General features: G+C 50.8%; 7 protein-coding genes and 1 non-coding gene across 8 annotated transcripts; 4 read left to right on the top strand and 4 right to left on the bottom strand.

The window, feature by feature from the left end:
* Positions 1-281: 281 nt before the first annotated feature.
* Positions 282-865, top strand: P168DRAFT_301174 (uncharacterized protein; the record flags this gene model as incomplete). The annotated part of the gene is made up of 2 exons (XM_024838497.1): positions 282-779; positions 827-865. 2 exons carry the CDS (start codon positions 282-284, stop codon positions 863-865), a joined length of 537 nt encoding a protein of 178 aa, XP_024697078.1.
* Positions 866-1,170: 305 nt separating this feature from the next.
* P168DRAFT_308474 (uncharacterized protein) lies at positions 1,171-1,878 on the top strand (the record flags this gene model as incomplete). The annotated part of the gene is made up of 3 exons (XM_024839200.1): positions 1,171-1,195; positions 1,260-1,412; positions 1,567-1,878. Coding segments are annotated over exons 1-3 (471 nt in total), but the record flags the coding sequence as incomplete, so codon positions are not given.
* Positions 1,879-2,385: 507 nt separating this feature from the next.
* Positions 2,386-5,000, bottom strand: P168DRAFT_247008 (glycosyltransferase domain-containing protein). The gene is made up of 2 exons (XM_024834065.1): positions 4,456-5,000; positions 2,386-4,373 (listed from the first exon to the last, which is right to left on the bottom strand). The coding sequence occupies exons 1-2, from the start codon at positions 4,648-4,650 to the stop codon at positions 2,754-2,756; spliced, it is 1,815 nt and encodes a 604-aa protein (XP_024697076.1). The 5' UTR covers positions 4,651-5,000; the 3' UTR covers positions 2,386-2,753.
* Positions 5,001-5,685: 685 nt separating this feature from the next.
* P168DRAFT_286596 (uncharacterized protein) lies at positions 5,686-6,879 on the bottom strand. The gene has a single exon (XM_024836373.1). It carries the CDS (start codon positions 6,755-6,757, stop codon positions 5,696-5,698), a length of 1,062 nt encoding a protein of 353 aa, XP_024697075.1. The 5' UTR covers positions 6,758-6,879; the 3' UTR covers positions 5,686-5,695.
* Positions 6,880-7,111: 232 nt separating this feature from the next.
* Positions 7,112-9,086, bottom strand: P168DRAFT_308472 (slipin family protein). Its single transcript, XM_024839199.1, has 4 exons — positions 8,433-9,086; positions 8,241-8,358; positions 7,672-8,164; positions 7,112-7,615 (listed from the first exon to the last, which is right to left on the bottom strand). Exons 1-4 carry the CDS (start codon positions 8,608-8,610, stop codon positions 7,376-7,378), a joined length of 1,029 nt encoding a protein of 342 aa, XP_024697074.1. The 5' UTR covers positions 8,611-9,086; the 3' UTR covers positions 7,112-7,375.
* Positions 9,087-10,372: 1,286 nt separating this feature from the next.
* P168DRAFT_t31 lies at positions 10,373-10,443 on the top strand. Its single transcript has one exon. It is a non-coding gene; the product is annotated as a tRNA-Gly (tRNA).
* A 107-nt stretch (positions 10,444-10,550) lies between these two features.
* P168DRAFT_278064 (oxidoreductase, short chain dehydrogenase/reductase family superfamily) lies at positions 10,551-11,426 on the bottom strand (the record flags this gene model as incomplete). Its single annotated transcript, XM_024835654.1, has 3 exons — positions 10,551-10,617; positions 10,668-10,764; positions 10,823-11,426. 3 exons carry the CDS (start codon positions 11,424-11,426, stop codon positions 10,551-10,553), a joined length of 768 nt encoding a protein of 255 aa, XP_024697073.1.
* A 605-nt stretch (positions 11,427-12,031) lies between these two features.
* Positions 12,032-13,446, top strand: P168DRAFT_308471 (F-box protein; the record flags this gene model as incomplete). The annotated part of the gene is made up of 3 exons (XM_024839198.1): positions 12,032-12,168; positions 12,251-12,763; positions 12,819-13,446. The coding sequence occupies 3 exons, from the start codon at positions 12,032-12,034 to the stop codon at positions 13,444-13,446; spliced, it is 1,278 nt and encodes a 425-aa protein (XP_024697072.1).
* Positions 13,447-13,693: the final 247 nt, after the last annotated feature.

Genomic DNA, 13,693 nt, shown 5'->3' with positions numbered 1-13,693 from the left:
CTTGGGTACATCTTACCTGCAGGCTTTCGCCGGTACAACCCCCTTATACAACGCCCTGCACTTATGCAAATTACCTTGCAAGCCACTTACTCTACCCATTCACAGTCCAGCTGTAGAATCGCGAGACAAGCAATCGCCAACATTAGCTGACTTGGGTCTTTATCCTACAAACCCAACTGTTGCCTTGACTCTTCATTTCTTTCAACAATTCATTACCTTCTTCATAGTCATCAGAGTCATAAAATCATCATCACCATTCTTACCATTCCCACAAACCAACAATGCCCCTCACCCCAAACACCCTCTACATAGCCCTCTACCTCCGCACCGACCCCCCCACCCCAAACAACTACCACTGGGCCCTCTACCTGCACAACCCCAACCCCACCAGCAAAATCCAAGGCAGCACAAAATACCACATCGTCAACTCAAACCCCAGCTCAACCTGGGTAGCGTCCCACGGGCCCGAATCCGGAATCCTCAAGACCTTCCTCCTCGCAGGCCTGACTCGCATCGGAGAGATCCCTGATAATCCTGCAGTACTGGCGAAGACAGACGAGGTGATTAGGTCTTTTGATGGGCAGTTGAACGAGATGGATGTGACGTGTCGGACATGGTTGGTGAGGGTGTTGGAAGTGTTGCAGCGTGAGGTGGGCGTTCCGCGGTATAGGGATGGGAAGGATGCTGGGGATTTGGAGAGGGAGGTGTTGGGGTTTGGGAATGAGGTTGCGGGGGAGGCGGCGAGGAATGTGCAGCCGAGACCGGTGGTTGAGTCGGTGGTTTGTCTCTAATCATAGACTGTGTACTATGTACGAACTGTAAGTAGTGGAGTCTGTGTATGGGCTTCCTCTTGGATGCATGGTGAGTGGAAGGGATTGTTCGGTTGATTTCCTAATCAATTTATTGTCTTTACCTTATCAATCATGTCTACTAAATCTACTTGCTGTTAAGCACAGCAATAATCGAATAATAATTATCAATCATTCAAAAACCAACATCTTCATCTCGATCTATATATTCCACACTATATACCATCCAACCCCCACATACCCACCACCTTATAGCTCACACCGCCCACCAAATTCTGCCGGCAAAAGGCTCCCTCCAAATCCAATTTCTCCTCACCCTCCGCCATAATTTTCCCAGAACTCCATTACACCATATATCATTGCATAACACATCAAACACAATGAGGGTAAGTCAACTCCAAATCACACATTACACTTTCCAAACGTAACTTCTAATACAAAATAATATAGGTAATCGACCCCCAATCAGCAGCCCTAACCAACATCGAAGTCCTCGCCTACCTAACAGCGAACCCACCCCGACGACCACCCAACCCGCCCCCGAACTCGAGACACTGGGTTCCGAGTCCGGATTTGAGGGATCATAATACTGTCGTTAAAGAGGTGTGTATTCATATACTTACTCATTATCTATACGCTGCTCTGTTCTTCATTCAATATCCCGCGCATACAACCACCCATAACGAACAGTCCCCACCAATGACTCAAAACAATAATCAAAAAGAAACCTAACTAACTGCAACAACAACAACAACAGATCCACAACTACATCTCCCGCCTCTCCCCACACATCCTCACCTACCCGCAATATGTCCCGGACCAGCTCAAGAACCAGCCCCCGGCAGCCCAACAACAATCGCAAACCCAGTCGCAAATAGACACCAACGGCGGCGACAGCGCGCCGACGATGCCTCTCGCCCCGGCGCAAGCCAACGCCCCGACGCCGATGGATAACGCGCTGCGGGAACTCGTCGTGCGGTTGCAGCCGTTTGGGCTGACGAAGGGTGAGGTGCTTATGATTGTCAATTTGGGGGTTGGGGTTGTTGGATCTGCTGGGCAGGAGGAGGAGGAGGAGACAGAAGAAGGGGAGGGGGAGGGTGAGGTAGAAGGGGAGGGTGAGGTGGAGGCAGAGGGAGAGGGAGTAGTAGAGAATGGGGAGATGAATGGTGATGTTGATGGGATGGAGGTTGATGGGGAGGGAGAAGGGGAGGGAGCTGCTGCCGCTGTTGAAGGAGAGGAAGGGCAAGGGGGAGAGCAGGGCGAGGGCGAGGGAGAGCTAGCGGAGGAGGATTACGGCGCTCTGGCGCTTTTGGATACGGTTATTGAAGAGCGGGAGGAACGGTTGAGCAATGAGGATGTTACGAGTATATTGAGTATTATTCGGGAGTTGTTGGGCCCGGAGGCAAAGGTATGATGGCTGGTTGGGAAAAGGTAGGCGTTTGTTTTATATTCTTTGTACTTTTGGATAGTCCTCATGATTATGGTTGATTTGCTGTACAGTATAGAAATGCTGCGATGAACTTGAATGATCTAAGAGGTCAAGTATAAGTACTATGGGTTCTTCTAAAAATATGGTATAAAGCTAAGTTGGTATCTATCTTACATCAATCTCCATCTACCGAGGGTCCCATCTTCCCAAGGACATTACACAAACGAGCGAAAGACAGGGAAATAGTGCCAAACCCTGTCCACAGCACTCCCTCCCAGAGAACCAATCCAGTTCAGTCAACTTATCCAAAGAAACTGGAAGAGATTGAACACCCAATATCAAATGCATACTCAGAATAGCAAAGCCGGCTCGTGCTGTTGTAAGCGATGAAGCAAAACAAAAATAAAAGAAATATGTACAGTGACGCGAAAGGCGGCTTTAGTTTCTGCCTTTGGTTTCAACTCCTGATGCGAGACCAAGTCGCAAACCTATTCATGCTGGACGGAAAGACGGAATTAACCCTCTTTACCTTTGACAAGGTTCCCAAACTGGTTGTAAACAGGTTCGGCATGACCTTCGCCGCCTTCTTGTCTCCACTGGCCCAACTCATCGTTGAAGATATCTCGTTCGTAGCCTGTGCAGACCTCGCCAAAGTCAATCCATTCTCCCTTGTCGGTCCAGATACCGCCTTTCCCACCGCGGAGATCCCACCATTCTTGGCCTCCCAGCAAAGCCGACTGCGCCGCATCGAACCCAATAGGGGAGCGCACGTACTTGCGAAGGAGAGCCCGAGCCCATGGGTGGTACCACATCTTCTGCCACCAGTGGTCTCTGATTGAGTGGTCCCCGTCTAGATGGATCATGGCTGGGACCGACGTAGAGTGGATGTTGGTCATGAGCGGGAGATTGCTCCACGAACGGTTGTTGGGATTCGGGAGAGCATCCAGGTTATAACTGAGGGGCGGATTGAGGATTTCATTTCTGCCGTACTTGGGATGGATAAATGGGTTGCCGAGGTTCTCTGGGGAGAGATCGTAAGGCAGTAATAAGCGATGTTCGCGGGGGACGCCGTGCTCCATTTGCACGGCAGAGGTTCGATCCACATCATTATACTTGAGCCATTCGACGTCGCCCTTGGACATGAGCTCGTTGAAGAATATACGCGACTCGTAGTCGATCCCGATTCCGTATTCGTAGCGCTGCCCAGGTTCGAGGAATGGATGATGCACTTTGGTCATGTTCGTTGCATCTGAAATGCCGATCATGTCATACATCCACTCTGTGAATGGACTGGAAGTCCGTCTTCTTTCCAGCTCCCGCACATACTCCTGTCTGCCGAACATCTGGGTCAAAGCCAGGTGATCACCTCGCGACCAGCGCTGTCTGTCAACGAATCGCAGAATCTCTGCGTAGATCAACTTCAAGTCAGCCACCATGCCAATCGCCGCTCCGGGCTTGATATAACGTGGTCTGATCAAATTTCTTTCGGTATCCGTATCCCAGCCGTAGGCGTCTGGAGGAAGGGTGGAATCCGGCACTGAGGCGCACCCCGCATCGAGCGTCATATTAGGAAAACAATCTTTGCTTGCACCGAACAAGACTCTTTGCGAGTATTTCTGCTCAATTATCTCCGCTCCTCCGTTGATCGGGTTCTCCACAGCGACGAAACCATATTTTCGCCGCAATTTCGCATTATTTTCCTTCAAGAGGTCTTGGAACCGCCGGATCATAATCTCAGGCGGTAGCTGGAAATAGACATCGTCCCCATCCGCAATGAGTACAAAATCATCATCTTTCACGTGCGGAGCATGCTGGAGGAAGTTGTTCATGTCCTGTATGCGCTCCACCATAAGACTCCACTCCGTCGCCGCCTCCGGGGGTTTCTTGTCATATCCGACCAACGTCGGTGGCGGATAATTCATGATCATGGCGGAAACCAACGTGCGACAAAGCATGCTCGACTTTCGCCGTGCAGGAATGACCAGATGGAAAGACGGGTTGGCTTTTTGTAAATTATTCGGAAGGGGATCAGTTGTATTAGGGATCTGTCCCGCCGAGGGGACAATCTGGAGGTCTTCGGGGCGAGCATTGGATGGTTTATATGAAGGAAATTTCAGGTAGTAGTTCTCAGTATCCTAGAGAGCGCATGCGATGGTCAATATCAAGTTGCTAGCTAGCGGACCTCGTCTTCGCCAAGGCTAGGCCACGGGAGCTCACCTCTTTTTTAGTAGTAGGAGTACGCCACAACAGCGTTAGCACGAAGATGAAGAATCCGACCGTGACAAAGAGGGCCCTCGTCGGGCGCGCTCTCAGACGACGGTAGGACGTCTTCTCGGCAAGGGTCGACATTGTCGACCGGACTGAGTGGTATTGGTCGCCCCAAGGGCTACCGGGGGCACCCAAGGAGGCCATCCTGGGTACTGAGAACGGGAGACTTTCTTTCTGGACCGATATCAAACCCCCCGCTAGTCGAGCAAGGAACACACGATTGAATGAACTTCTATACAAGCGTCATGGAGCGATGAGCATTCCGAGCGCTCGAGCATTCATCTATTCGAGAAGGAGAGAAAAAGGGACGTCGTGGCAACCGGAAGAATTAACGAAGACAGCAATGCGCCATGTTGTCCACCTTGGGGGGTCGATGATGGCGACTGATATGAAAGTTGGCCGGAACGAAAACGCCAAACTTCGAACAAAATGCGCCGCTGACTTGATGACGCAGGAATCGAGGGGGGACTTGGTCAGGAAACTCTAAGGGCACGTTGCAATAACTTTTTGGGGGGGGGGGGGAGGAAGTGGATTGACGTCCACGGTGGAGATGTTCCTGACGAGGAGATTCGCTGGGGGCCTGTCGTCCTTGCCCCGTCGTAAATCCACCACTGTAGTAGTAGTTGTGTAGTAATCGAACGGTAATCCGTACCATCGAACTAACTAACCAACTAACTACAGTTGTTCTGGCCCTACGGGGGCTTATCCGCGTGCGACACTGAGACTACGGGGTACATGGGGGGGCTTTACCTCTTTGAGCCTTAAGGGCTTGCTCGGAATTAGTCCCTGTCGACAATTTGACAATTAACTTCATTTCTTCATGCAAATTACATGGAAGCACAATACTGTACCTCCCATTGTCTCCTTTTTCTTTGTATGCTAGTGTAATACGCAGAGACTTATGATCCGTCTGATCCTTCGTCTCAACCCATCCAATGCCTTTCAGCGCCGCGTCATCTATCCTAAGCACTGGTATTGTCGTAGCGTTTGCGGGCTTGGCAACCGGGAGCGGTTCCATCTTGGTAACCGTAACGGACTCCGGCGGGTGCTTATAAGCATTTCCAGGTATTCCGGAACAAGCAACGTGAGACAAATACAAGAAAATTGCAAATTATACAATATACATGAGGTTGAAATAAGAATTAAGTATTCGCTCGGACCCTGGACCAAATATTCCATGTCCAATGCTTCATTCCAGGTATATCTCCTCCCGTAACCGTTGTAAATTACGGAAAATGCCCCCAGCCGGCCCCTCACTCTCCTGGCGCCGATGGCTCGCAGCCTGTCGTCCTCTAGAAGAAGCAGCCAGCTGGCGGTCCTCCTCCGCCCGAATCTGGCTCTCCAAAGCCTGGCGACGATCATCGACCGTCTTCGCCAAACTCTCCACGAACCGCGTCCTGGCCTTCTCCTCAGCAGTGCCCTTCCACATAGCCGCCAAAACCCGAAGCGATTCCACCCGTCGCGCAGCAGCGTCGATCCCCTCCTGGCCCCCACCGTCGCTATCAAGCAGCCTCGTCACCTCCGCGCGCAGCTGCCTCATCACCTCCTGGCCCTTCTCCTCGCGGCTGTGGCTCTCGGTTCCAGGCTCGGGCGCAGACACAGAGATGAACGACGACGTCAGCGACGTCTCCGACGGCGGGAGCGGCCACTCCATGGCGTCACCAAAGGACTGGACCACTTCTTCGAGTCGCGCTCGCACGCGGTTCAAGATCCGTAGGTTGGTGATGTAGACGGGGTCTTGCACCGTAGCATCTTTGCCCGCCCCGGGCGCCTCACTCACTTCGCCCGTTTCCACGGAGTCTTGCGCGCCAGTCTCTGTAGGCGCAGTAGTCTCCGGGACGAACTTGCCAATATCCCCATGTAGTGTCTCCGTCAACGTGTCCGAAAGCCCAACAGTCTCACCCCGCAGGACCTCAACCTCGTAAGCAAGGCGCGCGCCACTCCGCAGTATCTCATCCGTGAGCTGCGTCAGCTTAGTCGAGTGCCGCGCGCTCTGCGCATTGACCTGCGAGAGAACGGACTGGACTTGGGCGGATAATTCGGGGAGGGCGACAGGAGCGGTGGTGGCTGCTCCTCGGGGGGGTTGCGATTGCGATGACGCCAGCGTCAACGGGGGGAGGGCATCGTTTAGGAAGTCGGCGGGGTCGAAGGATGGGTCTGTGAAGTTGGGAGAGAGGTCGAGTGAGGGTCGCGGGCTGGGGCTGTGAGTCGTCGCCCCGGGGCGTGAGGAGGGACTTTGCGAGGGAGCCATTTGATCTGATCATACAGTGAAGAGGGTCTCTTGAGGCATTGGGGCGCGAAATTGCCAGTTGGCTGTGGTTTAAAGATCGGGTAAATGGACAGTAGCCTATACCGAAAGAATGGAGAGTTTTGGGTAGGTCGTTATCGTGTATCGAGCAATCATTATTTAGTCCAGTAGGTTGTCATTGCGGTGCCTGGGCCCCTGTGGGTAGCGGCACTCACCGCCCGATCTCCCCTGTGGTACCAATACGGACGTTGTAGACCGGAAATTACCACTACATATCCTCCTCGACATCGGCGTGAGATATACGTCCACTACCCAGTAAGTTTTGATAGGTACATGATCATACGAAAAATTTCCCAAATAACATACGATAAATCAACAACATTGTAATCATTAAGTAATAGGACAGCTCATTAAGTTTAGGTCAAGCGACAGAAGTAAAGTGGGTATCGTCGTACAGATCTCAAGAGCAAAACAAGGCGAGAGAACAGCAAAGAAAGAAAAACAAGCATCGTATACCCTCCGCCATAGACAGCTATGTCTGTGGCATCTCGTTCTGATCACGCATTATCGTATAAGTATTCGTTGATCTCGCGACAGCCAGTCATAACTAGGCGGACCCGTTCAAATGTTCTCAACCACGCGCGCGTTCATCGCACGTTGGAACCCATCATCGGCTTGACCCGCTGATTGGTATTGGCTGGGTCCCTCGCCTGCATTTTCGGCGGCAGACAGCTGCTGCTGGACGGATTGGTTGATCGCGGGCAAGAAAATGACCTTGCTGTTCGCGGTCTTGGCCATGGCTTGCATCGCCTCGAGGTAGCGGATCTGCATAGCAGGGGCAGAAGACAAGATATCGGCAGCCTGACGCGAAGTTAGCATATCTTCTAAGCTTTCTACCTGCGATCATAGATTCATACCTGGCGCATCAGTTTGGCCGATTCCACTTCGGCACGTGCAGAGATAACCTTACTCTCACCGATACGCTTGGACTGCGCGGCCATAGAGAGGGAGTCCTGCAGCTCGTCGCTGAAGATGATATCCTTGATCAGCATCGACTCCACCAGGACACCCCATCCGGAGGCAACATCCTCAATGATCTCCGCGGTCGACTGGGCGATCTCCTCGCGCCTTTCAATCACATCCTGTAGCACTCTGGCACCGATGACATGGCGCAGAGTTGTCTGTGTGCGCTCTACCAGAGCCTGCTTGATGTTTGAGATTCCAAAGGCAGACTTGTGGGGCGACGTGACTTGATAGTAGATGACGGAGGTCAAATTCAGCGTGACGTTATCTTTGGTCATGCAGATCTGGCGAGGGACCTCTACGATTTGGATCTTCACATCGATGGCCTTCAGGCGCTCGCTCAACGGGTTGATCTTGACGAGACCGGGGTCGACGGCGCGTTCGAAGCTATTTCACACTAGTCAGTATCTTCTCCTACAGCACCGGAAAACGCGCATGGAGTAAAATTCAAGGGGTCACAAACCGTCCGAATTTAGTCACCAAACCGACTTCGCCCTGGTCGACGGGTTTGTAGGGGTTGGGGCAGCAGACACAACACGGGATAGCACCCATAAATCCGAGACACTCTCCCAAACTATGAACTATGATGATTGTTAGTCCGGGTTTGACAGAATTTGGCTCTCCTCGATCATGGATAGAAATAAAGTAGACTTACTTAGCCCAGCATACCAGCCATGGGCGGCAGAGTTGTCTTCTTCGTGCTGGATCCTCTGCGCATATTTGGGTTGCAAGTCGTCGAGGCGCGCGGGCTGCACATTCACAAGGCCAGTGCGCGGGTCGGCAGATCGAACAGGTGCTTTGCCGTTGGCTGTTGAGTTTGGTTCGGCGGACATTTTGGCAGGTGGAAGATAATACGGTTGTGTTGTTGATATTTATCGTATATATTTTGGTAGGTCGGGCTTGCGAATCGGTGGCAGAAGAGGCGTGGAGTAATGGGATGGACAGGTCTGAGTAGTAGTGAATTGGGTAGCGGCTGTCTGGTGTACGATTACTGTGGGAATAATGGACGAACCAAATAAATATAAAGACCGATGAAGTAAATAGTCCGGCGATGAAGGGGCCCAACCCGAGTTAAATACCCCAGGAGCTACTCAGACCATCGCAAATACGAGCCCGTGGCTGCTCCCTTCCTCAACAGAACCCCGGGCCATTACCCTGCCGTGCTACTCCAGATGGGGGAACAAATCTGTAGTTAACAGACTAGGGCAGTGGCTGGCACCCTGCGCCGAGAAAGATCAAACTTTCTACTACTATGGTTGGCTCTTGGCTGCCCATTGTCTCAACTCTCAAGGCTCACACTAACAATCTCCGCTCCTTGTTGACGGGGATGTGAGTTAGCTCAAGGTTAGGTCAGTCCCCACTCCCAAGGCTGAGCACAACCTATGACCATTTTGGTTTCTGGTCTTCTGGGCGTTGCTAGTCAGGTGCCCTGCCACTATCATCACCATTGGCTCATCCCCGGGAACTTGTGGAATGCGAACCGGGGGCCAAGAAGCTTTGGGGAACAGTAAACGACGATCGGGTTTAATCCTTCGAGTTGGCATTACATCATTCATCAAAGAAAGTACAAATGCATCGGTAACAGCACTACCGCTTCCTGTGCTAATATGACGCATCTTCAACTCTCATGTCGGCAAGCCGTGCCGATGAGACATAATCAGGCTGCGTGAGGCTTTTGGTCACTGGCTATTTTCTACGTTGGTCACTAATAGCAATAGCCCTTGTCCAGGAGATCGATCTAAGCCTTGGTAGATAGTAATATGAAGGATCCGAGCCCTTTGATATGGCGCGTACTAGGTAGGCGTTTTGCTAACCATGTGAGCCAAAAAGTAATTATTCTTTAGAATTCCCTGTGAGGCTTAGTAGTCACTGTGTCTTCAAGATGTGTCTCTACACATGGTAATTGTAGACCAATATACAAATTCGGTCATGAGGCTCGCAGACAGAGCCATAGAGAGAATCCATGCCTATTCCGTAGTAAGTGGCATGGCGTTAGGCTGTTCGTCCGTATGGGTTCACCAGAAAGGGATAAAACAGTGCTCCACTACAACAACTGATTTGGCAGAATCGAACAGGCACTGCCTTCCATGCCAAGAAACACAAACATTTTCCCTTTTTCCTCGCCACGTGTTGATTACTCCAAGTAGTTATAATAAATAATTATCTGATTGTGTGGTTTCGCAGTTAATAGACGTGTGGACTTGGAAGAGATCTAAGATATACCCCGACAATACGGAGTACTTCGGGCATATATTCAGTGGAGACCCGCACCCATATGCGTCTTGGCTACGGAGTACAGCCGTGTGGGTCGTTCGTACATGACTTCCAGGCTGTGTAGGATCAGTTTCTAGAATTTCTGCGCACTCGGAGTAGGTCCACATACTCGCTTGGGAAATGCTTTTCGTTCCTGTTCATATCTTATTTGGCTTCCCTAATCTGGGACGAGGCTGATCCCACTCACCATCTTGCCTCGAGTCAATAGTTATACGACTAGTGCATAGGTCTTCGGCATCGATGCCTCAAATTGTGGCTTTGTATTATCAGAAAGAGTTACTGCTTGAATATTATATAATCAAAGCAGCTTACATCAAAGAAGCATCATTGGTCTAGTGGTAGAATTCATCGTTGCCATCGATGAGGCCCGTGTTCGATTCACGGATGATGCACTATCTTTTTTTTCTTTTTTCTTTCCCATACAATTGAACATGGATTGGTTTGGTATCGTCGAGTTACAACGATATACTGACCTGTTTTTACTCCGTATATCAAACCATTACCACGGTAGCTGCAAAGGAGTTGGCAAGTTCGATCCCAAAACTGGCTCGGCAGTACCAATATCCCTAGTACTAGTCAGATATAAGAATTATGAAAGGAAGAGAACAAAACATACCCAGGACCCCGTGGTGCCCAGAATTGACCCGTTTTGCTGATATCAAACGTCTCAATGAACGACGCAAGAGACCGGCCTGCTTCGTCAGGGGTGACAGCTAGAGTTGGCCCAAGTCAGTAACCTCGTCGCAACGCCCGGATCTTTACATGACTGACCCCCACCTGCATCCCAGTATCTATCGAACCCAACACTCTTGGTCATTTCCGTGCGCATGAACCCCGGATGGACCAAACCAACAGCAATGCCTTTGTCCTTCAGGTCCAAGCTGAGCAGCTTCCCTACCATGTTCAGAGCAGATTTGCTCGCATGGTGGCCATAGTTTCCTCCACCCTCTGTTTCATGCCGCAGTGTGATACTCCCTGATTCACTACTGACCAGGATCACTTTGCTGCCTTTGTCGAGGAGATCTGCCTTGACGAGATTCTGGACGACAAATACCGGCCCGATGGCTGATGTCGTGTACATCTTCACCTGCTTCTCCCAGTCTGGGTTGTCGAATGTCTCGAAGCCAAAGTACCCTGCTGTGATTATCACTGTTGACAGCTTGAGTGGTGATGGTAGTTGTTTCACGAGGGTCTGGCCCACGTCGGGATGTGAGACATCGACATTTGGAACCCAGGAAACGTTTTGCTCCGAGTCAGATGGTGGATTTGATCGTGTCGTCGCGAAGACTTTCGTCGATTGCTTCGCTGCGTAAATACTTCTGAGTGAGGCGCCTAGTCCTCTCGTCGCACCGACTATCAGGATATTGTTGGTCATCTTTGCGTACTTTCTCGTGGTATAAGGGAGCTGTGGAATCGACTGATGAATGATTCACCGTACCAGAAGCTGTAGCCGTAGATTAACTTATAGAGCAGCATTCTCCTAATCGTAGACAATTGTGTGATGGCTGGCTTGACGTAACCCCGATAGATAATGACGTCAGGCCTGGTAACTGTCTACACTATCCGGAAGTACAGATGTACATAGTGACGGGGAGTCGGCATCGGAGAGTCTCAGTATATCTGATAAAACACCACTTGTGAAATCCAAAGTGCTATATATACCATAATCAGCGTGGGCTTAATGGGCCTGTTGAAAGCCTATACAAGGTCTATATCAATCCGACCCTCTATCAGACGCGGCCAGACCAATCCTAAAATAGATTGGCTCAGAGAGAGCCTTGGTTGCTGCTTAGTCAGATCCGTCCCCTCCCTCCTTCCTCTGCCGGGCGGAGCACTAGCGCAGCCACAACAATCATCCGCATGGGTCAGCCAGTTTCCTTGAAGCAGGGGACTATTGGGTCTGCGCATGGTGACAACTTTCTTTGACACTGGCCCTGAGATTGGAGCAGGTCTCCTCAGCCACTGCTCTGTATCACGATAATGAGCTCACTATCCCAATTAGTCCTTCATGTGAAGAAAGCTCGCGCTGCCCTCCAGAGGAGGAGGAAGTCGGAGTCTAAAAAGAACCATAATCCATTTAGGAACAGTGCCTTTCCGACGGTATCGTCAACATCAGTGTATGTCCAAGCTCTCTCTTAGGTCTTGAACCCACCGATGGCTCCTACATATGGTAGGTCGCTAATGTTTCTGTTTGTTTAGACTCAACAGAGTCAACATAGTGCCCACGTCGTCCCCTTGGGATGTCCTCCCTGTTGAGGTTCAGATTAAAATATTTACCCAATGCGGGATAAGGGACTTTGTACCGCTAAAGCTCGTCTGCCAGTCCTTCAACCAGCTCCTTACCGCGCACGAGCAGCTCATTGCGCGACATTATCTTCGCCAACGCCGCCATGGCACCCTCCCATCCCCCATAGACAGCGAGCGAACATACACTCGAAACCCGGAAGATGATGTGGTACTCCTGTCAGATCTCTTCCCACCCGCAAAGAGCGCAAAGGGTGGCCATCTATATACCTTCCGGTACATCTATAGCCTTCAACGGCGGCAGAACCTCTGCTCGAGGCTATGCTACTACATCGCGGACCGAGTCATGGATCGATTCGTTCACAGGGAGCCGGTGTATATGAGAACCTTGTTTCCGTCAAGGGGTGAGCGCAGTAATTTTGTGAGACGGGGGACTGCGAGAATAATGTTCCACTTAATGCCACTGATGTGAGTTATACCCGAAAGACATCCGTCGGCATTTCTAATGCGCCTTCCTTCATAGGTTTTATGTATTATACTTTCTAGAGGCGTATAGCCTGGCCAGGCGCGAGCATACCAATACCCTTTTACGCGATTTCGAAGCTGGACGACTGCCGGTTCCCATACCTCCCGACATCGGTAAATCTATGTACCGCGAATTACAAACGAAGATAGTCCAATCTCCTCCTTTCACCGACACACCCACCTTAATATCCGCAAACCATTGCATGAGTCTTCTTGTGTGTTATCTACAATACACCGTACCGCCCGACGAAACTACTACTGTGCCAGACGACAGTTGGATAGGCTCGTTGCTCACCGTGTCACCCTTCGTGCGGATCGTCGAGTACTTCTCAGCGGAGATCGGGGATGGCGGCAGCCAGCGGATGCAGCGGAAGGACTTTATGCACAATTTCCACCACGATATCACCTTGAACGAACAAGATAAGATCAAGTCATTGGTATTTCAGAAAGCTCCAAACGAACATCTGCATAATTCCTTGCAGGACGTCTGGTTTGATATTGTCCGCAAGGAATTGGCTTCAAGGGGCGTTGGGCCACACGATGCCGAGCGCATCATGGTCCGGGAAGATTTGCCTATATTATTTGGCTGCGAGGAATGTCGGGAATCTGTTGGTTGGCAAGCATAATTATACCATGCTCTTTTGAGCGGCGTTTCTTGTCATTTATCTGGGGTTTGGCGTTTCGGTCTGGGGGCCTGGTGGTTGTTCATGTATTACTGAATGAGACAAATCTGTTGCACTCCATGAAACTCAAGAAAGCGTCATGGCCATTGCCAAATAAATTGGCCCTATCGGCTATGTTTCACTGCAAGCTACCTAACTCCTGTCATACCTATATTCCCATGGGAATGGTTATCAAGCAACTCAAGTAGGT

Source organism: Aspergillus campestris, assembly GCF_002847485.1.
Source record: "Aspergillus campestris IBT 28561 chromosome Unknown P168scaffold_1, whole genome shotgun sequence".
Lineage (NCBI taxonomy): Eukaryota > Fungi > Ascomycota > Eurotiomycetes > Eurotiales > Aspergillaceae > Aspergillus > Aspergillus campestris.
Note: the sequence above shows the minus strand (reverse complement) of the source record. Positions and strands in the feature narration are given on the sequence as shown.

Bases quoted from the DNA above. Each gene is read 5' to 3' on its own strand.
- P168DRAFT_247008 (XM_024834065.1), bottom strand. From the start codon at position 4,650: ATGGCCTCCTTGGGTGCCCCCGGTAGCCCTTGGGGCGACCAATACCAC. The intron at 4,374-4,455 runs GTGAGCTCCCGT...TGCGCTCTCTAG, and splicing joins CTCCTACTACTAAAAAAGAG to GATACTGAGAACTACTACCT.
- P168DRAFT_286596 (XM_024836373.1), bottom strand. From the start codon at position 6,757: ATGGCTCCCTCGCAAAGTCCCTCCTCACGCCCCGGGGCGACGACTCAC.
- P168DRAFT_308472 (XM_024839199.1), bottom strand. From the start codon at position 8,610: ATGTCCGCCGAACCAAACTCAACAGCCAACGGCAAAGCACCTGTTCGA. The intron at 8,359-8,432 runs GTAAGTCTACTT...CAATCATCATAG, and splicing joins TGGCTGGTATGCTGGGCTAA to TTCATAGTTTGGGAGAGTGT. The intron at 8,165-8,240 runs GTTTGTGACCCC...AGTGTGAAATAG, and splicing joins TTGGTGACTAAATTCGGACG to CTTCGAACGCGCCGTCGACC.